This window comes from Haliaeetus albicilla, chromosome 26 (assembly GCF_947461875.1).
Source record: "Haliaeetus albicilla chromosome 26, bHalAlb1.1, whole genome shotgun sequence".
In the NCBI taxonomy this organism is placed as follows: Eukaryota; Metazoa; Chordata; class Aves; order Accipitriformes; family Accipitridae; genus Haliaeetus; species Haliaeetus albicilla.
Genome location: NC_091508.1, coordinates 4785530 through 4810931, shown reverse-complemented (window position 1 = coordinate 4810931; position 25402 = coordinate 4785530). Strand labels below are relative to the sequence as shown.

The 25402-nt window shown below is 57.5% G+C and overlaps 1 protein-coding gene across 1 annotated transcript in view; it reads right to left on the bottom strand.

Moving 5' to 3' along the window:
• ITPR3 (inositol 1,4,5-trisphosphate receptor type 3) overlaps positions 1–25402 on the bottom strand; it is a 43417-nt gene that overhangs the window by 10109 nt on the left and 7906 nt on the right. Inside the window, exons 2-42 of the mRNA XM_069771392.1 lie at positions 24724–24794; positions 20625–20746; positions 17353–17439; positions 17011–17169; positions 16780–16878; positions 16564–16647; positions 15444–15590; positions 14961–15056; positions 13662–13712; positions 12935–13077; positions 12663–12762; positions 12209–12369; positions 11361–11502; positions 10956–11117; positions 10636–10808; positions 10388–10507; positions 10043–10225; positions 9707–9958; positions 9277–9421; positions 8963–9110; positions 8457–8653; positions 8184–8313; positions 7841–7898; positions 7466–7631; positions 7136–7300; positions 6866–6934; positions 6287–6412; positions 5990–6112; positions 5602–5802; positions 4987–5238; positions 4765–4890; positions 4324–4449; positions 4083–4203; positions 3131–3315; positions 2845–2993; positions 2556–2664; positions 2294–2384; positions 1889–2058; positions 1048–1222; positions 781–965; positions 226–426 (exon numbers count right to left, since the gene is read on the bottom strand). Of these exons, the coding sequence (XP_069627493.1) occupies positions 226–426; positions 781–965; positions 1048–1222; positions 1889–2058; positions 2294–2384; positions 2556–2664; positions 2845–2993; positions 3131–3315; positions 4083–4203; positions 4324–4449; positions 4765–4890; positions 4987–5238; positions 5602–5802; positions 5990–6112; positions 6287–6412; positions 6866–6934; positions 7136–7300; positions 7466–7631; positions 7841–7898; positions 8184–8313; positions 8457–8653; positions 8963–9110; positions 9277–9421; positions 9707–9958; positions 10043–10225; positions 10388–10507; positions 10636–10808; positions 10956–11117; positions 11361–11502; positions 12209–12369; positions 12663–12762; positions 12935–13077; positions 13662–13712; positions 14961–15056; positions 15444–15590; positions 16564–16647; positions 16780–16878; positions 17011–17169; positions 17353–17439; positions 20625–20746; positions 24724–24794 (5770 nt within the window). The remainder of the gene's footprint in view (positions 1–225; positions 427–780; positions 966–1047; positions 1223–1888; positions 2059–2293; positions 2385–2555; positions 2665–2844; positions 2994–3130; positions 3316–4082; positions 4204–4323; positions 4450–4764; positions 4891–4986; positions 5239–5601; positions 5803–5989; positions 6113–6286; positions 6413–6865; positions 6935–7135; positions 7301–7465; positions 7632–7840; positions 7899–8183; positions 8314–8456; positions 8654–8962; positions 9111–9276; positions 9422–9706; positions 9959–10042; positions 10226–10387; positions 10508–10635; positions 10809–10955; positions 11118–11360; positions 11503–12208; positions 12370–12662; positions 12763–12934; positions 13078–13661; positions 13713–14960; positions 15057–15443; positions 15591–16563; positions 16648–16779; positions 16879–17010; positions 17170–17352; positions 17440–20624; positions 20747–24723; positions 24795–25402) is intronic.

Here is a 25402-nt window from a genome sequence, read left to right as displayed (position 1 = left end):
TTATCTAGCCAAGCAGTAGCTCCCAACTCGTGCAGCATCCCCGTGCACCCTACGTCCTCTGCTGCCCATGTTCTACTCCGGTTCACACCCTGAAACCAAAAGCTGTCCCTGTCCCTGCTGCTTTCCCACGCATTTCCCCCAAATCCTCCCTTTGGCATCCCTGATCAGCGTGAAACACCCCAGGCATGTCGGGAATGACCCAGACCTGCAGGGATACCCCCAGACCTGGTTCTCGTGGCAGGGCCCTTGGCAGTACTCGGTCAGGGTTTCCAGGGTCTGGGTGATGAGGGCCACGTTGTACTCGTTGATGTAGAGACCCAGCAGCCCCAGCCCCCCCGTGGTGCTGCCGCACATGATGTCGAGGAACTGCAGCGTCTCGCACACCAGGTTGTAGTTGGTCTTGTTGTTCTGGCACCGGAGGAAGTTCTGTTGAGCAAAATCTGCAGTTACGGGGCTGAGCGGCATCACTTTGTTTGAGGGGGGGCAGTCCTGATCCCCCTCCCGACATCCCCTCCAGCTACAGTTCGATGGAGAATTGGGCTGGGGCATGTAACGTACAGACCTCTGAGAGCAGCACTCAGTCCCACGGACACAGTCATGCTGTGAACGGCTCCTTCCGCACCACCAAAAGTTATCCATAAGGGATGGTGCATTTACAGATGGGAAACTGAGGCACAGAGTGGCTGGTGCAATGGTTTTTTGGATCAAATTGGGGCAGAGCCCAGCTTTTCCCACACCTCAGTCCCATAGCCTCTGTCCTGACCCCCATCCATAACCAACCTGCAGGTCTCGGTTGTGGTTCTCACAGAGCAGTTGCAGGAACCGCAGGATGGGCTCCATGATCAGGACCGTCACCCCCATTTCATTGTTCTGTCCCTGCTCCCCAGTGTCATGGCCCTTCCGAAACCCTATGGCCATCGGGAATCGGGAGGGGGTGCCAGGCATCAGGAAGGTGTCTCCTCGTCCTAGAGGGCAATCCAACCTCGTTAGCATCAGGCTATCCAACGAGTCAGACATTGGCCCTACCAAGGGGACACGGCCCCATACCTTTGGTGCCAGGGTCAGGCTCGTCTTTGTCCTCACGAGGCTTGTTCCCGATGTCACTCATGTTCACAGACACTGTAGACTTGGTCTCCTGCTGCGCCTTCTTCATCCGATCGTGCAAAACTTTGAAGAACTTCTCAGACTTCTTGTCACTTGTCATAAGGTTGTAAAAGGATTTCTGGGAGGAGGGAGGACAGCCCTTCAAGTCTCCACCACGGGGTCCCAACTGTCCCTGCCTGCCCCTCTGATTTGGTAGCCTCCGGCACTCAAGATCTTGTCCGAGAGAACCTGGTGAGCAGGTTTATTTCCATGCAACAGCCCTGGACATCACAGTCCTCTTGGATTTATGGGGGTGGATCATCCCCTGCCGCTGTGCTTTCCCTTACCCTAAGCAGGGTTAGGGACAGAGCAAGCGGTGATTACAGCAGCTCCAGGCCTGGAACCCTACTGGTTTTTGCATGTACAAGTTTTTGGCTTCCCTGGGATAAAGGTTTCAATGAGTTATCACCCAAGCGCTGCAGCCCTGAGCCATTTTAGCAATACCCGGCAGAGGGCATCAGCATTACTCCAGAAACAACCTGCAACAACCTGCCCCTTTTGCAGCATCCAGCCCTCGAGCTTGACCCAGCCACGGAGCTGGAAAACTCAAAACCAGACAGATTTCTGCAGTTCCTCCTCTGGACAGCCAGCAAACGCATGCAACCAAACAGTATTTTGGCAAAGCCTGCTGCCCAGGGGCCAACCCACATCTTCTAAGTGCTGGGACGGTTACACTGCACAAATGAAATCGTGGCTGCCCAGTCCCGCTGGGACTGGTGCCCAAAGTGCAGCCGGCGCTCAGCACCTGGATCTCGGTGTTGCCTCCGTCCAGCAGCCGGATGGCAAGCAGGATGCTCTCTTGGAAGATCTTCTCGTTCTTGGTGTTCATGATGAGGTCAGCCACCAACTTGGTGGCCCCTTCTCGGTCCAGCCGGCACTGGACAGCAGCGATAGCGGACCAGTCCTGGTCTTGGCCTGCAGGGGAGGACACGGATGGATGTGATGCTGTGGTAGAGCAGGAGAATAAATAAATCACTGCCAGGAGCATCTCAGTCCCATCCCTTCAACACCCCAAATCCTTTACTCCCATGGAGGTGGGGGCATGGCAACCAGCTACAGACCTGATCCCATCACGGCTCGGGAGCCGGGAATTCGAGGTGGGTGAGAGCAGTGCAGAGAGACAGGGAAGGCACAGGAGAGGGACACTCACCTCCCCCAGCCGCATCCACGATTTCCCCTTTGGAGCTGGACTTCTTGTTCTGCAGGTAATTGTTCAGGAGCATTTTCCGCAGCAGGTTGCCCTGCCAAGACAAATAAACGTCATGAATCTCCCAAAGCCAGGGTCAGCGCTAGAGTGGAACGAGGCTGAGCACCTTGGGGCTGCAGCGGGGAGGGTGTTGCCAGCCTGGGAAGCGGGGGCTGCACAGACAAGGAGCACGGCTGAGGACATGCTATGGGATCATGGTGCTCACCCTCTCGCCATATTTGTTCCTCTTCACCAGCATCTGCTGCAGCGTCCTCAGCACCTTGATGCACAGCTTCTCCTCCGTTTCCATGAGGTCCTTGGTGTGCTGCACCAGCCTGGCACAGCAGAGCCACCGTCACACAACCGAGAGGGACATGGGGGTCCCTGAGGGAACCGTCCCCAGCATCCCTCCAGGCTGCAGGCACACACCGAGATGCACAACCCACAAAGGATGAAGGTCACCAGCCCTTCCCAGAACTCCCAGCAATCCCTGGGTAATTGCAAAGCATCCTCACTTGGACAGGAAACCTCCACTCTCACATCGCTGAAATGCCTCCGTCCCCTCCATGAAAAGCAGCTCTGGCCGGTGGAGGACATCCACTAGGACAGACAGCTCAGCCTCCACCAGTGGTTTCAAGCGATCCTCCAGGGCATTGATGATGTCCTACAAGTCACAGCACACACCTTTAGGGTCAGTGCATGCCTAGGAGACGCGAGCACGGGAGAGGGACCCCTGCAACACCAACACCTTCTTGCTATCATACACTGATCCATGCCACCACCTCCCCCCTTGCCCCGTACCTGCAGCTTCTCTATGATGTTCTTGTAATCCCACTGGTTGGGGGTGGTGGAGACGCGGGGGAAGGTCCGTGTGGCCGTCTTGTAGCTGGACGTGTTCCTCTGCACGGTGCTGGTGGAGCTGCTGTTGAGCAGGGAGCTGACGTGGGCATCCAGGTCCATGGGCAGCGCGATGGAGCGGCTCTTGGCTGCAGGAGATGGAGCCAGGGTTGGGGACAGCCATGACCCAGCTCACCCCATCGGCTGGGTCCTACCACACTGCCTTGGGCTGGGCACCGCTTCACCAGCTCGTCATTTGCAGCAGAGAAGATTTGGGTTAAATACAAGAGTAAACTCCTCCAGGCTAGAGAGGGGTGGAGTGGTGGAGTATTTCCATCCATCCATCCCTCCCCATTGCAGCACAACATTGCCTACAGCCCCCCCCAGCCCAACGTAGGACGGAAAGAGGCACTGCATCCAGTTTTTGGTTGGGAAAGCCCAGCATGGAGATGTTGTAAGAAGCACCCTGCCTCCAATTACAAAGGGAAATCCCCACCCAGTGTCTAACCACCGAGCAATCCTTTCCACACAGTGACTCAGTGCTAACAACACTTGTCCTGAGCCAGGCAGCCACAAGCAGGCTGAGGGCAAAGTCCTGGTGAGGGAAAACCACCATCAATGCTGGCTTTGTTTCCAGGCCCTTCACCAGCAGGGACATACCAGGGATCTCCCAGCCAAGCCCAGGCCTCAGTTATCCCCATGCCACCCTGGTCGCATCCGGAGATGTAGCTCAGAAAAAGCACACCCCGGAGCCAAACCTCCCCGTTCCCGGCCGGCAGCCTCTCGTCAGGGCACCCTGCCAAGACCCACAGCAGGGACAATGGCTCTTGCTTGCTGCCGGAGCAGAGACAGCCAAGGGTGGCTGCATCCTCCTGGTTGGTGGGGAAGGGAGCATCGCTCCGGCGCGGCTCCTTACCGACCATGGCCAGCGTGCGGATGCAGGCTTCCACCGAGCTCTTGTGCTGCTGCTGCAGCCAGGGGCACTCCAGCAGCCTCATGGTGGACTGGAGAAGCTGCACCACGATGGTCTGGTGGGTCTGCAGGAGAAAGCGGGCAGGTATGTATCAGTGCAAGGTGTGTCCAGACCTTGCTTTGGGGTGCCTCAGTGAGCCCCTTTCCTTCCCCGGCCAAAGCTTGGCCATGCAGCACCTCATTACCTGCAGCGAGGTGCTGTTCTCTGAGAAGGGGGAGCTGAAGAATGCGTTGATGGTGTCCAGCACCACTGTCAGCACGTACTTCTCCAGTGTAGGGTCTGGCAGGCGTTTCTCTCGCTTCTTGCACACCTGTGAGGAGAAGGGAGGATGCTGATGGTACCAGGATGAGGCGAGCATGCATCTTGGCCAGATGCTGCTGGCATGCAGCGCTGCTGGGACCTTCTGAGCTGAGGGACGTGGCTGGTGACACAGCTCCTGGGTCTACACCAGAGAGCCCTGACTGCTCCCCAGCCTGCAGTGTGGCTGCTACGCAAGTCCCCATGGTGTCCATGCCCCACGACTGGCTCCCCAGGCTTCAAGGGAGCCTCTGTGACACCAGCCCGTCCCCAGCCGATGCAGCAGCTGTTGCTGCTGTGTCCCTCCCACCCAACCCTCCCCACGCACCCGGGCCATGTCCAGGGTAAAGTTCTCAAAGAGAGTCCAAATGTGGTTGCTGGTGTAGATCTCCTTCATCTCCACCTCCGTGTCCACATAGCAGTGGTTGACGAAGTTCACGTAGGCCATCTTCACCTGCCAGGGAAGGTGGGGATGGAGGGCACAGTCACCTTCAGGAGAAGGCAATCAGTGCAAAAACTACTGGTACCCTCCTCGCTGGGCACCCCGTACCTCCGTGATGCAATCCTCATGTGTAACCACCCGCACCACGTCCTCCAAGGGCAGCAGGGACGTGCACTTGATCTCTGTGTAGACATTCTTGCCCTCTGCGCAGGCAGCCAGCAGGTCCACCAGCGAGATGTGGTACATCAGCGGGCTGTTCTCCTCCACCCCATCCCTGGCTGCTGTCATCATCTCCAGAAGGGTGGCCAGTGAAGCCTTGTCATTGTAGAAAACCACCACATCATCCCCGGCATTGGTGAGCTGCAGGGAAGGGTAAAAGTGGTCACTGCTCTGGAGGAGGAGAGTCAGAAACCTCACAAGGCAGAAATGGTGTCCTCTGCAGCTGAGCGATGAGAGGCAGGAGCCAGTGAAGGGGCTGTGCGTTTACAGGGAAAACCAGGCATTTGCAGTACAATCAAAAAAACACAGCTTGTGGGACTCCAAAACGGTTATTGGCTCTTGGACCTTGCATTGAGTTCCTGGAGATGTTTCCTACACCAGGGAGAAGCCAGCATGGCCAGGAAGGCTCTTCCTCAAGGAAGAAGCCAACTGTACACCCCCCAGGAGCCATGCCCTGCTACACCCCACGCTCATGCCCCATGGGCTGGGGGAAGAGGTGCTCACCTCGGTCATGATCATGTCCTGGCACTTCTTGACGTACTTGCCCTCGGCCTTGATGATGGTGTGCAGAAAGTCGAGGTACTGCACGTGGCGGCCGTGGGTGGCCACGCAGTGGATGAAGTGCTGTGGCACCGTCTCGTTGATCTCTGAACAGAGCTGGTAGTTGTTGAGGAAGATGTGCTGCATTGTCTCAGCCTCCAGAAGCTGTGGGACCAGGGGAGCAGAGTGAGGCCAGCAGACTGCGAGGAACAGCCTCCCCTCCCTGCCCTGACCCTTCCTCTCCTGGGGTCCTCTCCTGGCTTTTGTAACTCTTGCTCTCAGCCCCAGGAGCGGTACTGAATTCTCTCCCAGTGCTGCTGCCTGCGACCACCCTTCGGTCCCCTCTCCTTACCCCTGGGGTCAGGAACAGGTTGAGGTGTTTGTGCAGCAGGGCCTGGTTTTCCTGATTGCCGGCACAAAACTTCTGCAGGAACTGGTGGGTGAATTTCAGGATCTCCATCATCTTGGCATCACCCTGATGAAGGGCAGAGAAGAGAAATACCCGGAGTTGGCAAGGGATGGAGAGCAGCAGCGGGCTGCTGCCCCTCCTGCCCTGCTCAGCTGCAGGACCCAGCCCTGCAGGGGGGTCCCTGCATCCCCCACCCCTTGCCCTAGGCACTTCAGGACCAGCCACCTTCTGCCCACCTACCTTCTCATAAGGGATCTGCAGCAGATCCAGCATCACTTTGTGGGCATCCATGTTCTTCAGAAGGCGCTGCTGCTTCTTGCGCACTTGCTCTCCGACCCCGCACATCTTATTCAGCCGCTCCAGGATCTGGGGAGAGAAGGACCATGGCAGAGGGGAATTGAGCCCATCAGGATGGCCACTAGCACTGGGGGCTTGCCTGCAATCCAGATGTGCTCTCCATAAACCCAGGTGCTCCCTGCATCACTCGCAAATCTTGGCAGCCCCCTCAGAATCCCTCCTTGCAGTGCCATGCAGAGAGCTCTGGTACCCGTCACCAACTCCCTCCCCTCCAGTCCCCTCAGTGCCAGGCTCACTCGTGAACCCTGGGGATGCAACAGGGCTCCTCTTTGCGCCGAGCTGGCAGGAACAAGCTCTGGCTTGGACTTGCTTCTACTGAGCCACAGGAGTGCTTGGAAATCCCCCCCCCCATGATTTCACCCTTTCCTTCTTGCTGGTGCACCCATACGAGCCCAGGCCAGGCAGACATCGCTGGCTGTGCCTCCAGGAACAGCCCTGGGGACAGAATTCGGTCTCACTTACCCCCTTGACTATCTGATAGTTCTCGCTGCTCTTCTCTCCCTGAGCAATGACCTCTTCGTCGGCAGCATGCTGCAAGGGGACAGAAACAGCACCAGGGTCCCACTGCACTTCTCCAGAGCCTCGGGCATAACTACACCCCGCAGGACCCTCCCTGACCCTCCTCTTCCAGGGAGAGGGGTGCATGGCCCATTGAGAGGCGTTAGATTGAAGCAAGCTGCACCTCTGCCTCCCACTCTTCTCCTGACCCAGGGTCTTGCTCAGGGCTCTCACCTCTTTCTTCTCCTTCTTGTTCCCATCCACCGTGCTGTCCCCTTTGCTGCTGCCCTTCTTGTCCACCCAGAGCTCCGATTTCTCCACCATGGTGCGGAGTTTGTCCAGCTCCGACTTGATCACCTTGTAGTTCTCGACATCCTGGGCTGAGATCAGGAGCTGAACCTGCCGCGACATTTCCAGGGGTCTCCAGTTTGGGGCACGAACTCCATTCCTCTCCTCTCCCAGACCTCCCTCCCAAGCAAAGGGGCCAGGACTCATCCCATGTCCTGCGCCCACAGCCAAGCGTGGGCTTAGAGGTGCTCCAGAGCAGCATCCCACCGGGGTTACCTGTTTGAAGGTGTGCAAGACCTCCTGCCTCTGGCTGAAGTGCTTGAAGAGGAGTTGCAGGGAGCCGGAGATGAGCGGCGGGTAGTCGTGCATTGTCAGGTGGATCAGCACCCGCAGAAACATCCTCCCTCCCTCGTCATCCACCTCTAACATGCTGCTCGTCTTCCTGAAGCCGGGATGAAAGCACTTGGTGTTAGCAGCCACACGGGAGCTTGCATGCACTCAGTCACCCCTCGGGGCTGATGGGGACAGCTGCATTAGCCTTTAGAGCCTCATCTTCCTCATCACCTGCAGCTTTCAGCCTCAGCAGTATGGACAGGAGAGGAAGAGCCCTACGGCCAGGCTAACTACACACCGGAGGGGGCAAGGACTCACCCCACACCGAACATGGCTTCTGCGTGCTCGCCGATCCGGTCCAGGTTCATGGCTGCAGCTGAAGGGAGAGGACAGGGAGATGAAAGGGGCGGCCAACATGATCCCCATGCATTGGCAGAAACCCGCAGGAACCAACCCAGCTCCCTGGCCTCTGCTCCGAGCATCCATGATGGACACAGGACACCTCACGCCATCTGCACAAACTCCGATCCCCCCCACGCTCCCTGCCAGCAGCAGCGGCGGGTGGAGAGCTTCTGGAGCTGTCACCTCCACTGCCTGTGTGTCCCCAGCCTGTGGGGTTTGCTGAGTTGAAGGTGTACCAGGAGCAAAGTGGAAGAGTTACTTGTGGAGTCAAAGGCTGGAGCCGTCCCATCAGCTGCACTGTCCTGCATGGGGTAGACTTCCACAAACTCCTTCTTGAAGACAGAAAGCAGGTAGGAAATCCTGTAGTCCAGCCGCACGTTCAGGATGAACTGGCAGCAGTAAAGAAGAAGAAAGCAAAAGTGAGCGTCTTCTTCATGCCAGCCATCAGAAAACCATGTCTTCCCCACATCACCCCATCCCACAGGTCCCACCCACAGCTCCACAGTGCTCCTCCATCCCCACCGGCTCCAACCTGCAAGATCTCCAGGATCTTCAGCTTGGTCTCCATCACGACAATGTTCTCATTCTCAACGCTCCTCCCTCTGTCCACTTGCTCTGGGGCAGACCCGGCACTGAGGCTCGGGGGGCTGAAGATAGACTGTTTTCTGCTCAGCACCATGGTGGACATCATCTGCCCAACGCCCTGGATTGACCTCCGCACGTTCTTCCCTACAGAGGCAGCCACAGTGGGCAGAGTTAATGCAAATGGAAAGGGAGGTGGCAGAGGACCAATGGAAGGACCCACTTAGACTGGAAAATGCTGTAGATATTAATCAGAGAAGAAGTAGGAGGGACCGGCCATTTCTCTGGCATGGCCAAATGCTCAACACGTCCTGTCTCTCAGTACAGACCCAGCCAAAGCTTCCATGTCAGCAAATCAGCGGCTTGTTTTCTCGCAGCCAAAACTGGAAAGCACTGGGCAGACCAAGGGAAACACCTTCGTGCAGGACCATGCCTGGTTTTGGAGCAGGGACTCACCCGTCACCTCGTCATTGTAGACAGCCTGCATCATCAGCTGGGGGTTTTGGACACAGTCGATGATGCCCAGCAGTGTCCGTGTCAGGCGCAGCAGCTCGCTGAAGCTGTAGAAGCCGAAGTAGATGAGGTTGTGGGCAAGGCTGACGACCTGGGGAAGGACAAGGCAACTCCAGACCTCACCGTGCTTGGGGCTGAGCAGGAGAAACAAACGTGGAGCAAAGGGATGCCGGCACAGCCACCCTCGTTGCAGAGGCAACCGCAGCCAAACCGTGTTGCATCCTGCAATGTGCCAGTGACACCGGCAGGACTCGCACCTCAAAGGTGAGCTTGTTCTTCTCCTCGTTGGCGAAGGGCACCGCCTCGCTCACCACGTTGTTGAGGTAGTCCTCCACAAACTCCATGGTGCTGGCAAACTTGTTCTTCTTGTCATCGCGTGAGACGTTGAGGTTGGAGTCGTAGCTGTGAGGGGAGATGGTGGGGGTGCGCTAGATGGGAGCGAGGATCCTCGCACCAAGCCTGGAAGGAGCACTGTCCAGGCAGCTGCTGAGCCATCACAGCCAGAAGCGATGCTCCCAACTGATGGAGCCCACTTCCTTCTGAAGGCTGAGAGCTACCGAAGTCACTCCACAAATACCCCCCTCCCAGTCCCTGCTAAAGCCAAGCCATTCCCTACACTAGATGGCATCTGCCATCCCACCCCCTGCCCTGTCCCTCAAAGCCACTGCGAGCCCCAATGTGTCTCACTCTTTGATCGTGATGGCCGTGGGGATCTCGGTCCAGAGCCGTGCAAACTTCACGGGCATCACCAGCTCCTGGGGGTCCCTGTCCACGTGCACGTGCAACATGAGGTGGCAGAAGGATGCCCGGAGATCGAAGGGCAGCATCTCATCTGCCATGCAGAGGAAGATCAGGTCCACACCCAGCTGCTGGGAGATCTCCTTGATGGCCAAGTACTGGCGATCCAGGCACATGCGGGCAAAGAGCTTCAGCTGGTACCTGCCCAGGGATGACGGGGAGAGGGAGTGAGGCCATGCAACCCTTACACCCTCACCTGGAGAGAAGATGCCACGGGATCATCACCTGTAGTAGCTGAGGACGTTCTCGTCATGGGCATTGCCAGCCCGGGCCTCCTGCGCCAGCTGCCGGATGCTTTTCTCATGGTGGTCGTTGTTCTTGTCCGTCCAGGTGAGCCAGACCTCCTCCTCCGAGTACTCGATGCTCAGGTACTCGTGGGTCTGGGACATCTCCTTCACTGGCCTCAGCCTAGGACAGAAAAGGGGTAAAATTGGAGATGCTCCCGTGGGCAGAGAGTGGCTGCAACTCAAGGGGTGACAAGGGTTTTACCAGGGCACCGCAGGAGCTGGTGGAAGGCAAGGCCAGGCACCAAACCCTGAACATGGACAACCTCTCCCCTTGGCTACTCACTCCGTTTTGATGAGGATGTCGCTGTTCTTTGGGTCCAGCACGCACTTGCAGATCAGCTCCTGGGTGACAGGGATGGCAATGTGGTTGGACACGCACAGGTCCGAGAGGTAGTCCAAAAACCTACAGAACAGAGACAACTTGCTGTGAAAGGGGGGGTCCACAGGAGCTCTCTCCACCTCTAGTTGAGGCACATCCCACCCATCATGCAGCACAAAGCCCCTTGGGACGGGGCCTTTCTGGACACGCACCGTGGCTCGCGGTTCTTGCGCACCAGGCTGACGAAGGTCTCCACCTCCGTCTTCGTGATGTGCTTCTCCAGCAGCTTGCGGTTGTTGTGCAGCAGGGCTGTGATGGTGTCCTCAGCGAGAATGTCGTAGCCGATCTGGGACTGCATCATGCCAAACTGCTTGGCAATGTGCTCCTGGAGCAGGCAGAGAGGCGGTGAGTGCACAGGGCTGGGTATTGGAGTCTGGCAATGCCCCCCTGCCCCGCTGAGACCTCGGCACCCCCCAGGGCTTTGCAACACCTGGCAGGATGGGGGCTCCCCCCGTCACCCCCCTCCATGCACCTGGTTCTTGCGATAGTCCTCCTGGGAGTGCCGGAGCACGCGGTAGCACAGCCGAAACATGTACTGGTAGGGAGCATTTTTCTGGTCCGACAGCTCTTCCAGCCGCACCAGGGGCCCTTCCCCGCCTTTGTCCTTGAAGGGGGCTTTCAGGATCCCAAAGATCTGCCCAAAAGCAGAGATGATAAGTGCTGTGTCCCCCTCCACACCACCACCCCCATGCATGGCTGGACAGCAGTCGTGCTTGCCCGGAGGGCTTGGTGCACCACTGGGACATGAGCTGGAGACCAGCTACACCTCCTCCATGGGGTTTTCCAGATCCCTGGCCTCCAGCGTGGTCCTGGGCAGAACAGGACATCTCTGCAGAACCTCAGCCTTGCTCAGATGCAGGGCCTCAGGGCCACTCACCTGCTTCAAGATGTTCTGCTCCCGCATCAGCTTCTGCCGTTCCCGGTTGGGCTTGGTCACCACGATGTCCAGCACGTTCTGGCCATTGTTGGGGACATCGCTGACAAAAAACACCAAGTCCTCCAGCAGCTGGATCACGAACCTGCAAAGGGGCACGGTGCAAGTGGGCTGGGGGGGCTGCTCACCCACCCCACGCAGCCCACTCAGGCTCGGGTCCTTGCAATGATGCCGGCACATTTTGGAAGACCAAAGAGCCCATGTTCAGGGCTCAAAACACTGCCAGGGAAGCTGCTGGCCGATCCTGCCCTCCCTGCTCGAGGTTAATAGCTGCCCTGAAGCAAGAGGTTTTACAGCCCCTATGGTTCCTAAGGAAACTATATGTGCCAGGGTAAATGCCAGGGGGTCTTGCTTATGATTCGTGCTGGGTATTTTGGATTTAATGCCTCTGCCCCCTTAGTCACCTTTGTGGGACCCGCACAGGGCGGGCTGGCAGGGCGGAAGCGGCTCACTCAGTCCCACGGGGAATCTGTGCTTGCTCAGGAAGCACCAAGAACCCACCCACCTAAAAATAATACCGTGACTAACCCGGCTGCCCCTATCATGGGGCCATCTCTCAGCCCCTCGGATATTTTTCTAGCGGCAAAGGAGGGGCCAGAGCGGGGCTGCGGCGTTATCTGGTTTCCTCGCCAGACTCCTGGGAGAAGCAGGCGTGGATTTGGGTTGTGGGCAGGAAAGCAAGACAGCGCTGGCACCAAGACCCAGGCAGGGGCCCCATCCTGCAGCGATGCTGGAGAGTCCCTGGAGGAGCCCAGCGGGGCCCCATCTCGCAGGGGAAATTACTTTTTTACCTCCGGTCATTCTGGCTGAGAAAACCTTCATTCATCTTCTCCACCACGTTGGCCAGCATCGAGCTGGCATCGTTAGCAAAGTCCAGGTCCCGGATCTCAGACACGGGCACGGAGACAATGGCGAAAGCTTCTTTGTCTTCTTTGGTGGGACACGTGCCCAGCTGGAAAGCAATGGGGAAGCAGCATCACACAGAGAGGGCAATGCCAAGCATGTCCCCACCATCTGCCACCAATCCGGGTGAAGTCGGTGACCCAGTTCATCCCCATTGGAAGGACTGGGGTGGGCTCTAGGTTACTGGGATGGGCTCTAGGCTGGTGTCCAGCCACCCCTTTGGATCATCAGGATATTTCAGTCCCTGGGTAAAGCCCGGCTGCTGGGTGGGAAGGAGCATGCTAAGAGCTATTGGGGAGCAGGGGATAAATCCACGCACGGGAAGAGGGAGCGGGGCCGTACCATGAGGCGAATGGGCCTCTCCTCATCGATGTCAATGGGCACATTGGTGCTCTGGATCCAGGTGTTGGTGCAGAGGTGGCGCAGCCTCACGTAGGAGTTCCTGCAAATGGCACAGTGTCCTGGTGAGCAATCCCCACGTGGACACAACAGCACCCACCATTTCCCCCAACACCCAGCAAAGCCCCAAGAACAGACTTGCCAAAGTTTCACACCACGCAATTAAGCCTCCCTTCTTTATTTCAACCCCTCTGTGGCGGCACGTGCTTACATACCGCGGGACAAAGGAGTCCGTCTTCTGCAGCGTGGTAGGGTCCAGCTCAAAGAGGGAGGCGATGTCATTGCCGTGGGGCACAGCCACCAGCCGGTATTTGATCTTCTCTCCCGTGTTCCTGCGGCTGGCACGGCTGCTGCCCCCCTGCACCAGGGAAAGCGGCTTTAAGCCCGGCGCGGGGCGGCCGCCCCGCCGAGCCCAGCCTCCCTGCGCACACGGCATCGGAGGAGACACGCAGCGGCTACGCTCAGAGCAGAAGCTTTCGCTCGGATGCCGGGCTGAGCCTCGCAGCGTGGAGACGCACGAGGGGCTGCAAGAGCACAAGCGCGGCACGATGCACCTGAGCTACGAGGCCACCCCTTCTCCGTATCTCACCAACAGCAAACAGAAAAACCCCCTGAAAGTCCAAATCTCTCTTCTACCAGCGCTTCCCCGTGGCCTGGGGATCCAACATGCACTGGGACCCCTCCAAGAGATTTCGGCAGGGTCCTCTCGCAAGCAGGACATAGGGATGCTACTCTACAGCGCAGGGATGCTCTGCTGGGCAGCGGCGCAGCCTCCGGCCGCAGCCTCGGCACCAAGCGGGACCCGGCGGCACGGCACGGGCACTGTCCCTGCGGCAGGCTCTGTTTCGGGGCATTTCCCTGCTTTCAAGCAGAGTCTAAGAGACGGCGTGATTTCAGGCAGCGGCAGCAGCATTTCTGCTAGCGATGCTGCACACAGCTCACCGTGGGCGCTGCTTTGGGCTCAGCCACGTCTCCTTTATAACTTGGGTTTTCCTGAAAAGTTAAAGAGGGAGATGAAAGACAGCTATCAGTCCTCCCACTCGGTCCCTCCAAAACCCTGAGGACAGGGTGTTATCTCTACTCCTGCCTTCCTCGATCACATCGCAGAGAGAGGAAACCTGCCCAGATGGGGCTGGAGGACGTGACCCATACCCAGTGCACAGCGCTCCGTCCCCCAGGAGCGGGACGGGGTGAGCCCTGGTGAGCAGACCCGGGGCTCTGCGTTGCAGCAAGACGAGCTCTTGCTGTAAATCCCTTGAAGCCCCAGGCTGAGGTCTCAGTGAGCAACACAAGCCGGGCAGCACCAGCCTGGGATAGGGATCATTCTGTGTTCTTCTTTCCTCTGCAGAAGATGTCACCTGAGTGTCTTTTGGTTTAAAGCAGCATTTCAGAGCCCCAGTATTTGCTATTTTCCATCCTGCCAGTGGTGGAAAGGGCCCTGGGGGCTGCCTTGGGTTGTATTCTCCAGCTTAAGGAGCACCTTTGGTACACGGTGCATCAAGATCCCCCGCGGTACATCCCTGCTCCCCTGGCAGCAGGGTGTAACAGTCTTTCCCTTGGTCCTGGCAGCTCATTTGTGTCGTACAAACCACATTATCTAAGTGCGGAAACCTCTTTGTGCCTCTATCAGGAGGCCTTGAGCTGCCCTTAAACAGGAGCAAAAAAATTTGGCAAATGATGTTTCCAGGCCCAGATTTTACCCACACCCTTCCCAGGCAAGGACAGCCCTGGATGCTGCTGTGGACCAGAGGATGAGGATGGGCAAAACCTGATCAGGAAGAGTTAAACGCAGCAGGATGAATTCTCTCCCGCTTCCACCTTACCAGGAGGTTGTGCCAGTGCAGTCCCTTGGCCCAGAGCAGGCAAACAGAGGAAAGCCCTGGCCATCCCATCCTGCCCTCCCTGGGCCAGAAGAGGAGGGAGCTAGGAACAGCAATTTTGGCACGCGAACCCCTGCACTGCGGAGTGGGGGATTTCGGGGGGAAAGCCTAGCCCTGCAAATGGGCAAATGATGATGATGCTCCCAGCCCCGGTGCCAATGCCTCCTGCAAGCAAGAAGGAGCCACGAAGGAGCCCAGGGCAGGACGGCTCCGAAAGCAAACTGGAGTGGGGCCAGAGGCAATCCTGGGCATCGCTGCTCTGTCTAAGGGTGGGTGGGCACTGCCTCTGCAAGGGATAAAGGATGGTACCAGCCTCTCGAGGGCAGGGCAGGTCTCTGTGACCCTTTTCTTGCCCCCTTACCTCCGCTGCCAGGTAGTTGCCCGTGGCGAGGTGCTTGAATCGGTACAAGCCGTTCCAGTGTCCGGCTCCCCCTCGGCACGGGTCGTGGTGGACCACCTGGGAGAAGCAGAGGAGAGCTCAGCCGGTGGCACGCGGGGCTGTGGGGAATGGGGACACTGTTCCTGTCTCCCAGCCTCCGCTGACCCCGGGCAAACACGCTGGTGATAAGAGCTCCATCCTATCTCAGAGGCGGCCATGAGTAAATATACTCAGTGGGCAGAGCTCAGACAGACACTGGTGCCCAACCACCAGCAGCTCCAGTTCCCAGTGCTCCCATGGAGCTCGAGCCTTGCACTGGCTTTCACCAGGGCAGTCGGGCTACCAGAAGTGGAAATGTATAGAAATAACCACTGCTTCTAGCAACACCCCCCCAATGAAAGTGCAGCAACCCACAGAGGTACCCCAAAAGCCCACGGACATGCGCTGCATCCCCTCCCCACTCACCTCCACCTCCCACAGGGCGTTGGAGCTGGTGGCTGAGGTAGCCGACTGTCTCAGGGTGGTGCGGAGGAAGACGTGCAGCTTGCCTTTGTACTCGTCACAGGTGAGAAACTTCTCCTGCTCAGCGTGGAAGAGCCTCACCACGTCCCCCTGGCACCGGGACACAGCGGTGAGACCCAGGGATGGGGCTCTCCTACAGACTGACGTAGCTCCTCCTGCAACCCCCCCACCCTGCATGGTGATGGGATCCCCCATGTACATGGTCCAGAGCAGAGCACAGCTCCCAGCCACGGCACGGCAGGACCACGGGAGCCTGGGCATCGCAGGACACCATCAGCTTTTCCAGTCCTACCTACCCGAGCTGGACTAAAACCTGCCTCTAGCAGCATAAATGCTCCTCTAAGCCCAGGGAAGGGCACCTTGCATGGGCACGGGGCACCCTGCACTCTGCAATGCCATCACTCCGTTTACTCATGCAAGTCACTTCTCTCTGCTTCCCCTCCTCAGGTTGTAAAATAGGTGCAAACCCACCATTTTACACCCCTGGAGCGGGCAGAGGCTCTGCTCACCAATGTGTTTAAGGCATTAACGCCCCGGGGAGGAGGACACAGTGGATGCGGGAAGCCAGGGATAAGTGAGGCCCCTGGGGATGAGGGTCTGTAAGATCATAACAATCAATATCCATCCAGCTGCTTCCTGGAGGACCTCAGCCCCAAACAATAGCTCTGCAGGGAAAGTTCCTTTCCCAGGCAACAGCCAGCCCTGCTGCACAGCTAAACAGCTGAAAATTGTCCTCGCAGCTAGAAGCTGCTGCTGGCACTACGTGTGCCTCATATTGTCCTTGAGAGCCAATTTAATACAATAAGGCGGAGGGTAATTTCATGCCCCCCTGGGTACCTGCTGCCAGGAGATACTAAAATATCCAACTCTAGCTTGCTGTTAAGTTCTCCAAGTGATGAATTCTCCTAGAAATTAAGGTCCTCAAGGCAGGACCTCTTTCCTCTACCCTTGTCACACAGCCAGACGGCTGTTCACACGTCCTGCCCCTGCAGGGGACCGGGGCCAGGTGCCCGGAGCCCACCACGTCCCGGGTGGCCGGCAGCAGCTGAACCTCCTTCCTTACCCCTTTCAGCACTTCCTCCATGTGGTCACAGAACTGCATAAAAAGGTTGATTTTCCAGCTGGTGTTACAATTGACTGAGTTCACCTGAAGAGCAAGAGAGCGAGGTCGTGATCCCTGGGACAAGGAAAAAAAGGAAGAAAAAGGGAAAAAAAACAGGCAAGCCCCAAAAGCCAGACCCCATACAGGCAGCCTGGCCCCAGCCCAGCCTCCCTGTACCTCCTTGCAGCCAGCGTTGTCAGCAAGCTCGTAGTTGCTGGCGTGCAGCGGCTGCCCAGCATTGACGGGGTTCAGGATGACTTTGTCTCCCACAACTACCTGAGAAGCAAAATGAGAAAGCGGAGAGCAAGTATGAGACCGGGCACCCCGCAGGGAGGCGAGCCCTGGCAGGCGGCACGCATAGTGCTTTCTGCACATCTTCATTGAGGGACATTTCGGCCCCATGCTCACGTTATCTCCATTGCTCCTCAGCTTCCAGAAGGGCTGGATGAAAAGCCAGGATCCCTCGTTGCCGGTGGCATCCAGCGTCACCCGCATGGCGTTTTTCTCAAGCAGGGCCGGCAGCCGCTTGTTCACCGTCAGGTACTTGTTGCTCTTCATGTGGAGGAGCTGGAAAGGCAAACGCCGGGGTGAGCTGTGACACTACAGCCCCCCGCGGTCCCCAGGGCTGGTCATACCCAGGAGTGATCCTGTGAGCCCTTTCCCAGCAGCTGCCTGACTTGCACGTGCTGGATCTGTGCATCCTCCCCCAAAACTCATCGGCTGAGCGCAGAGGGGAGAGCGAGCCCATACCTGTATGACGCTGCCGTATTTCACCACGTCGCCATGCACTTTCTTGTTCTCTGTCTCGTTCTGCTTCTGCTCCATTTGGGCTGCATGCTGAATGCCAAAAGGAGAAGAGCTGAGTGTAGGAGCACCCTCCTCACTCCTCAGGAGCAAGCCCCAGAGGGGCCACCTGCACCCTCAGCTATGGGGAGGATAAGACGGGCTAGGATGCAGCTTCAGCATCCCTCTGTCCCCCAGACAACACGGGCCAGAGCTACAATATGGTCCTCAGCATCCGAGAGCTCAGCCTAGGACCACGGTGTGGCCCTGAGCAGCCATATGAAGTCCATGCAAGCTTTAAACAGAGGACTTAAAAATTAGGACAGGGACAAAATGGCACTGAAATTCTCCCAAAACCCCAGCAGGTCTTACAGGGCAGCGCCAAAAGGGGACTCTGTGCACAGGCCAGGGACTGGGGCAATGCACCCATCTCAGCCCCACTGTAGCAGGGCCGTGGGGACTGGGGGCTCCCGGCAGCACCAAGACCAAAAAGCAAAAGGCACGGTGCCATGCCCAGAGATGGCTGCAGGTCCAGACCTGCTGCAACAGATGCAGCAGGATGGGTCCCCACTGGCCAAGATGCCCTAAGAGTGGATTACTCAGCACTGCTTGCAGCCCCTTTCTCCAAAACCACAGACATTTTCCATGCGGTTGCTCTGACAGTCGGAGGAGTGATGTCGACGTGTGTGGAGCAAGGCAGGAACTTGCTCCCACAGCAGATCTGTCTGGGAATGGCGAGGGTGCGCCGACAGCCCCGGCGCCAGCCCAGGCACAGCCTGGGCAGCACCAGCCCAGTATTCCCCCGCAGCTGGGATGAGAAACGGTGGCGAGGGACGGAGCTGGGAGAGCATCTACCTTTTCCCATCCTGCTTTCATCCCCTTTTGCTTGAGGGCAGAGGAATTGGGAAACACAGCTGGAATCGTGACTCCACTCTGGGAAGATGGGGCAGCCGGTCTGCGAGTGCCCGAGCAGGTGATGCTGGGGCTTTGAATGCACCTGGCACACAGCGTGGCAGTACAAACCCTTTGCTCTTTTGAATGTTGCCACCACTTCAGTTAACCCTCCATCCCCACACAGCTCTGGGTGCCACCTGGGGATGTGAGCCCCATGGTGGTGGATGCTGCCATCAGGAAAACAAACCTGCTGCCAAGAAATCCCGAACTGATGTGGAGCTGCGAGTTTAACAACAACCCCGTGGAGCAACTCGGCTCCAGTGAGAGATCCAGCAGCATGGCTTGCCCTAAATCCACATCCAGATCTGAGCTCCTTCCTTGCTGAAAGCCAGTGGGGCCGGGAGTGGGAACTGGCTGTCCCAAGCACGCAAGCCCACGGGGGCTGATGTTCCCAACCTGTCCCTTGGATGGGACGGGGTCTGTCCCCAAGCCACGGCAGGATGGGGTGTCAGGGACGCACATTGGGGTGGGCACCCCAGGACAGTGCAGGGAGGATGGGAAGACGTCAGCAGAGCAGGAGGAAAGCCTCCATGGCATGTCTGCACTGCATCTGGCTGTACCTACAATTAGTCAGCAGAGAAAACACCGAGCCTTAAACCCACTTAAAAACAACGGCGCAAGAGCACAAGCTCAGAAAGGCGACCGTGGGCATTGCGGACAGCCGGGCAGAGTTTCTCTGCTTGAGACCCGGGCTGCTTCTGCTTCAGGAAATTATCTCCGGGGGTTGGAAGATGTTTTCAGCCTGCGGCCGGTGCTGATAAATCGCAGCTTGGAGTCCGGTGTCCTTCCAGGATGTCCAGGGGCTTTGTGGCAGCACGGGCAGCGCTTTGCAGAGAGCTTCCTCCCTGCCCGGGCTCCCGAGCGCTCGGCTCCGGATGCGAAGGAGCATTTGCCAGAAGGGCAACACCGGGAGCAGCGGAAAGGAGCAAGGAAATTTCAGAATCTCTTTAAGACAAATCTTAACCAAGGTGCAATCAATCAGGCTCAGAAATGAGCCTCTCTGTCCAGTTGTGGCCAGTACAGCTGTCGACATTACAAGTTACAGTCTAACTGGAGCAGGAAAACAGTGTTTCCATACGCCAGTGACCATGTACAGCTGGACATGGCAGGAGGCACTGACCCTGTCCCGGCATCTCCAAACCAAGCCAGGACGCCCTGTCCGGGCACTGCATCAGACCTCGCTCCCCAAAGGCAAAACTGGGGGACCGGTGGGGCTGGGCTTGAAGCTTGACGAGATGATTTAATGAATCTCTCCTGAGCTTTGGTTTTATGAATCATCGTCGGGACCTCGCCAGCTGTCTGAGGCGATTATGCAATGTTTAACATGGGCCTTTTCCAAACCTCGTGGAAGTAAACAGGAGCCTTACTCTTCCACAGCCCTTTGGAGCAAGTCCTGGCCGCAGCAGCTCCCTCCTCCGTGCCAGGCACCCCTGGGTGCTGCGGGGGGTGCGGGGCTGCGCTCACAGAGCACCTCTGCCCACTCTGCCGTGGGGTCCTCTGCACAAGGAGCATCGGAAGGACTGAGACAGCAAAGGCTGCGCACAGCGGCAAGGGTGGAAAGGCAGATGGACATCACCTCTCATCCCAAAAGCAGCATTGCTGCCCTCCCTTCCTCTCTCCGCCTGCTCAGTCCCCTGGATCCTTCTCTGCAGGTCTTCCCTCGGACATCTCCCTTGCACTGGGAGCAATAATATCATCTGTGGCTCCTTGGTCACTGCTATATTCACCCCATGCTGTCACAGCGTGGACTAAGCATGGCCATGCCACGCTGCCCAGGGCTCGCCCCTGCACTAAGGGCACGTGAGCAGGAATGGCACGAAAGCAAAAGAGCTGTCGGGAGCCTGTGGCGGGATCCAAAGTTGAATTGCCTCTCACATCGGAGGCTGGATAAGAGCATTGCATAAGAAGGGCAACCCAGGGTGCAGCATGCATCCCTGGGGGACAAACCTCAGTCCTGCAGATGCCAGCGCAAAGCACCTTACAGAGCTCCTATCTCAACCCCCTTATTAGACACCGTATGCCATTATTAATTAAGAGCTGACAGCCACAGGAGCCATTCGTCTAGAAAATGTGGCTGTGGCTAATGGTCCACGGTGAAGGGAGGGCGGTGGGACAGGAGACAACAGAGCTGAGCAGAGGGACACCCTGAGGACAGCAAAACCCAGGGCAGGTCCTGGCCTCCGTGCAGGCTGTTTTCTGGGAAGCAAAACATACCAGGTTTGGCACAGCGAGAGGTTTGGATGTCATCATCCCACCAACCCACAGGGACCATCCACTCTGCTCACCTGGAGTTTCTGCAGCAGCACCACATCCGCGATCTTCTCCTTGTCCTGCTTGGTTTGCTTGGCTTTCCAGTACTGCTTCTGGGCAGAGTAGCGGTTCATGGGACATACTTTGAAGAGGCAATCTGGGAGGAGAGGAAGGCAAGCGTGAGGCTGCAGCAGCCACGTGATCACCAGCCACCAGTGTGTCCCCAGTTGGGCCAACGTCACCGAGGGGCAGAAGCGAGTGCTCCTCTGGGACACTGCTCCTGTCCCAGCAGCATCGCTGGGAGATGGTCCTCCTATCCCACAACAACCCCGTCTGCTGCTGGGGGTCCAAGGGAGACATGGCTGCGAGTGGTGGACGGTCATGTCACCTTATATTAGCTGGTGGATTAGTTTCAAATCAGGGTAAATAATGAGTCCAGGAGTGACTCCACTTCTTGGACTCGCGATTAGAAGTGTTCCCATCGGAAATGGCCATGCAATTTGGGAAGGAAAACTTCAGGGGGAGAAAAAGTACTGATGAAGCCCAGCTGTACCAAAGGAGGAGAGGATGTTGCCGGGAGGGAGAGAGGAAGGGAGGGAAGCCGGCAGGACACGGGCACCGTGAGACGGGGACGTGAGCAGAGGTCTCCACGTCTCCCTTGTTATCCTACCCATCGGACACGAGGAGCCAGCAGGACCACGATTTGCTGCCCTGCAGTGACCGGGCCATCAGGATACACTGGTTTTCCAAACACACTGCTGTTCTCCCGTGACAGCTCATGGGGAGCCTCAGTTACCAGTGCTGGAAACTACAAGCAACCGCTCCTAAAATCTGTATGTCAACAGCTGCATTTCAAGTCCTAAAAGAAACACTTTGGGGACCTGAAGGGCAGAGGTTTGCATCCCAACTCCTCCAAACACTTGCACTGTATCTGTGCTCTGCAGATCACCCTGATTTCCCTGTTTTTCCCCAGGCTGCTGTGGCTGGGATGGAGGGCAGAAAGTGTGGACACCCAGTTCCAGGCTTTGGGAATTGAAGCACAAGAGCAGATGTCTGGAGACGAGGAGGCACTTACATCTCCCAAACCCTCGTTCAGGGCTGGAAGCTGCACAGGACGAGGGCAGGATGGGCTCTGCAGCCTGGATCGCCCTAATTACGCCTGAAATAGCAGCCCAGAAACTTCAGACACAAAAAGAAAAAAATCACTTCCATCTCTGGCCCCGGTCCCGAGTCGCTGGCAAGCACGTATTTATTTACCTGGGAGTGACGAACAAACAAGCGCAGAGCACAGTTCTCACCGGCTCGGGCTGCTGGGAAGAGGCCAAGTTTCACATTTCATTTTACAGGTCTATTTGCTAATGGCATATCCCATGCCAAGCAGGCCGTGACGCCGGGCTTTTAATCGGGGACTGAGCATAGCTGCTGCAATGCCTGGCTGCCTTCTCCCACTGCCTCTGAGCAGGGCTACAGAAACAACTTGGGCCACCTGCAGCACCTTAAATCGTTTTCATTAAATTGCTAATTAGGTTGCAAAAGGACCTGGTAGCAACTAGAAACTGGGGGGGAGTTAAAAAAAACCAACATAGCTATTAAGAGATAGGTGCAAATCAAACCCCTGGCTTCAAGTACACCCTGCCTGGAGGGGCTGCCTCGTATCCCCGTCTCAATACTAAGCCTTGTTTTGCAAGGAGGGAAACTGAGGCACGAAGCCGTTTTGCACACAGAAAGGCTCCAGCAAAGTCTGTGTTGGAAGCTGGAGATTTTGGCACCCAGGCCTAAGCACCGACAATTTTTTGCAAGACGGACGGCGGGCAGCAAAGAGGGAAGCCGAGGAAAACTCTCACGTCAGCACTGCCTGGCGAGAGGAATTCAGCAAAGCAATGCTCAGCCGACCTGCCACGACCCAGCACGGCCATGGAGGCAAAACCTCCTGCAAACCCGCAGCGGGGGGAGCGGGGCATTTAGGGCAGCAGCACGGCCGGGGGTCTCGCTGCCTGCTCCCCTCGCAGCACCTGCGCAGCGCAGGATTGAAGTGCTTTATTTGCTTTTTTCCTGACGTGCATGAACGCAGGGCTGGGAAGAACCTTGGGGGGGAAAGAAATCGCAAAAAAAAAAGCAAATAACTGAGAGGTGCCAGGCGTCTCTCGGAGGGCCGAGCCCCGGTGCGATGCAGGCGACCGAGCCAGGCGTCCCTCGCCTTTTGGCATTTCCAGAAAACCATTTGGACCTCACTCCGGGAGAAGGGTCCTGTTTTCCCACTGGGAAGCTGAGCCGGGCCCCGGCACGACCCATGTGCGGCTCACCGCAATGCAGGATAGGGCAGGGTCCGGCCACAGGATATGGGGATGGCAACAGCACATGAAAATCCTCTTAAGCCTCTTGCTGCTGCTGCAGGGAAACAGCAGCAGCCCGTTGTTTTTACCTCCCTCGCGGTGATAGCTATCGAGAAGGCAAACCGCTACTTTTCCGGCCATTAAAACAAGCAGCTGGATATCCTGATAGGGTTTGCATGGAGCAGGGCTGAGTCTAGACCAGACCTTTGCCTGCAAAAGAGATTCAACACCCGCCCATGTCCAGGCAGGGAGATGGTGTGGCTGCTGGGACGAGGTTTGCACCGGCCGCCCCGCAGCTACTTCCAGTTCTTCCCATCCAGCCCCAGGTGAAAGTCCACCGACGTCCAGGAACGGGACGGCTCCCCAGGCTGTACAGGGCTGCCGGACTCTGGGGAGCTGTCGGATGGCTCGTTAATCAGCCCCTTGTACCAATTAGTGGCAACAGCTCCCACAGAGAAGAAGGTCGCTACGTGGGGTGGGACCCCCGTGGGGAAGGGTGCCTGGAGGGCACCCTGCTGTGGGATGTTAAAGCCACCCTGAGAAAAAGGTGAAGGCACAAAGCAGAGTGGAGAGCCAATATTTTAAAAGATTTTTTTAAAAAGGGGCCTGAAATTACAGTAGCTGAGATGAAAGGAACAGCTGCCCTAGACCAATCCCCAAATCCAACAATGCTATCACTGGTTTGGGGAAATTTCTCACTGTACAGCACAGCTCTATGTACACTTCCCAGCTATATGCTCCATGCACTGGGCACTCAAATCCAACCGGGACGCTCTTTGGGACACGGCTCTTCCCCTGCATTTGGCAGCGTGTGGAGCACATGGGGCAGCCAGGCACAAAAATAGCATTTCCCAGGTAGGTGCAGCATAGGGCAGAGATGTGAGCCCATGGGCTCGGTGCAGCCGTTTGCTCCTTGGGGAGCCTGAAGGTTGAGGCCACCTCACCGGCCCCAGGGCTCGCAAATCGGGGAAGCGGGAGGCACGATCTGCTTTTCCCAGCAGCCCATCCTGGCTTCTCCAGACTGTTTCCACAGGCCAGGAGCTGCCCCGGCTTCCACTGACTCATCCCTTTTCCGCCTGGACCTGGCCGTGGCTGCCTGCTCCTGCCCATTCCTGCCTGGGGCTGCCCCTTGCCCAAATGGGAAATAAGGAGCGCGGCCCCTAGCACCGGAGGAGACAACGCGGCACAAAATGTGATGGCCCAGGATAGATTGGGATTTACTGTCTCTCCCTGAGCCCTGCCTGCCTCATAAATGGGTGGCTTAATCCCTCAGCTCTCTCTGAGGTGCAGCCAAGCACAGCAGATGTAATTAGTGCTGCGTGCTAACAGGCTTGCCTTGAAATAGTTTGCCTGTTGCAACTGCCCCTCTGTCTGTCCCCTCCTGTTCCTGGCTCCTGGTGGGTAGACGCCCAGCTGCCAGCATCCCTAGGGATGCATTTTGGGACGATCAGGCCCACCTTTGCAGACAACAGTTCCCAGCCACCCCTGCTCCTTAGGGCTGGACTAAGAGGTCCCAAGGAGCATCCCACCATAGAGGTGGTTCCAATATATGCATAAAAGCCCCCAGAGGCAAACAGAGGAGGGTAGGTGGTTTGGCCAAGCCACAGAAACAAGCCTATGGAGGCTGTCCAAGAATGCTCTGGGCTCCTCTGCAAAAGACAAGCAGCACCTCCCAGCCCCAGGCTACCTGGCATAGCTGGGACCTCGGTCCCCATCCCTGGCGTGGATGCTCAGGGCCAGCATCGTCCCCGAGGCTGCTCACGGCAGCGATGGAGCTGCCCCAGCCCGGCCCCAGTCTCACCTCGAAATTTCTTGGGCGGGTTGTCCAGGTCACCGGCGGCCGGCTCCACCACGCACCGATCATCCACCAGCCTGCAAGGGGACAAAAAGCAGAAACAGGGTGTCAACGAGATGACAGCAGGGCCCCAGCGAGCGGAGCGGCTTCGCCACAAACCACAGCACTGCACTACCATCACCTGGCCCAAAGCAACATCAAAAGCTGCATCTCCTGTTTCCCACCCATTTGCACTCTATAAATATTTAGCATGACAACGCTCAGCTCCTGGAGCAAGCAGCCACTCTCGGGCACTTGCTCCGAACACGTCGCCCCTTGTTCGCCACCACCTGCCATTTCTTTCACATGAGTTTTCCATCCCAATCCCTCAGGGCAAACAGAGGCAGATACAAATCGGCAGCGAAGAAACACGATGCTTCACGTCAGCCACGCTCCCGGGGCCTTTGCTCGGTGACCCATGCGGGAGGCTCCGACGCCCGCGTCCCGCTGGAGTGAATCCTGCCTTGGCCAGCTCCCGGCTGAGCCGGATCCACACCCCGGCATGGTGCACTGGCTGCAATGTTATTTCACTGTTAATCTGGCAAAAATGTGACGAGTTCAACTTTCATTCAATGGTTTTCCTTCTCCGGCTGGGAGCTCCCCCAAAGGGTGTAAGTGCTACAGATGGAGGTGGCAGGGGCCCCCC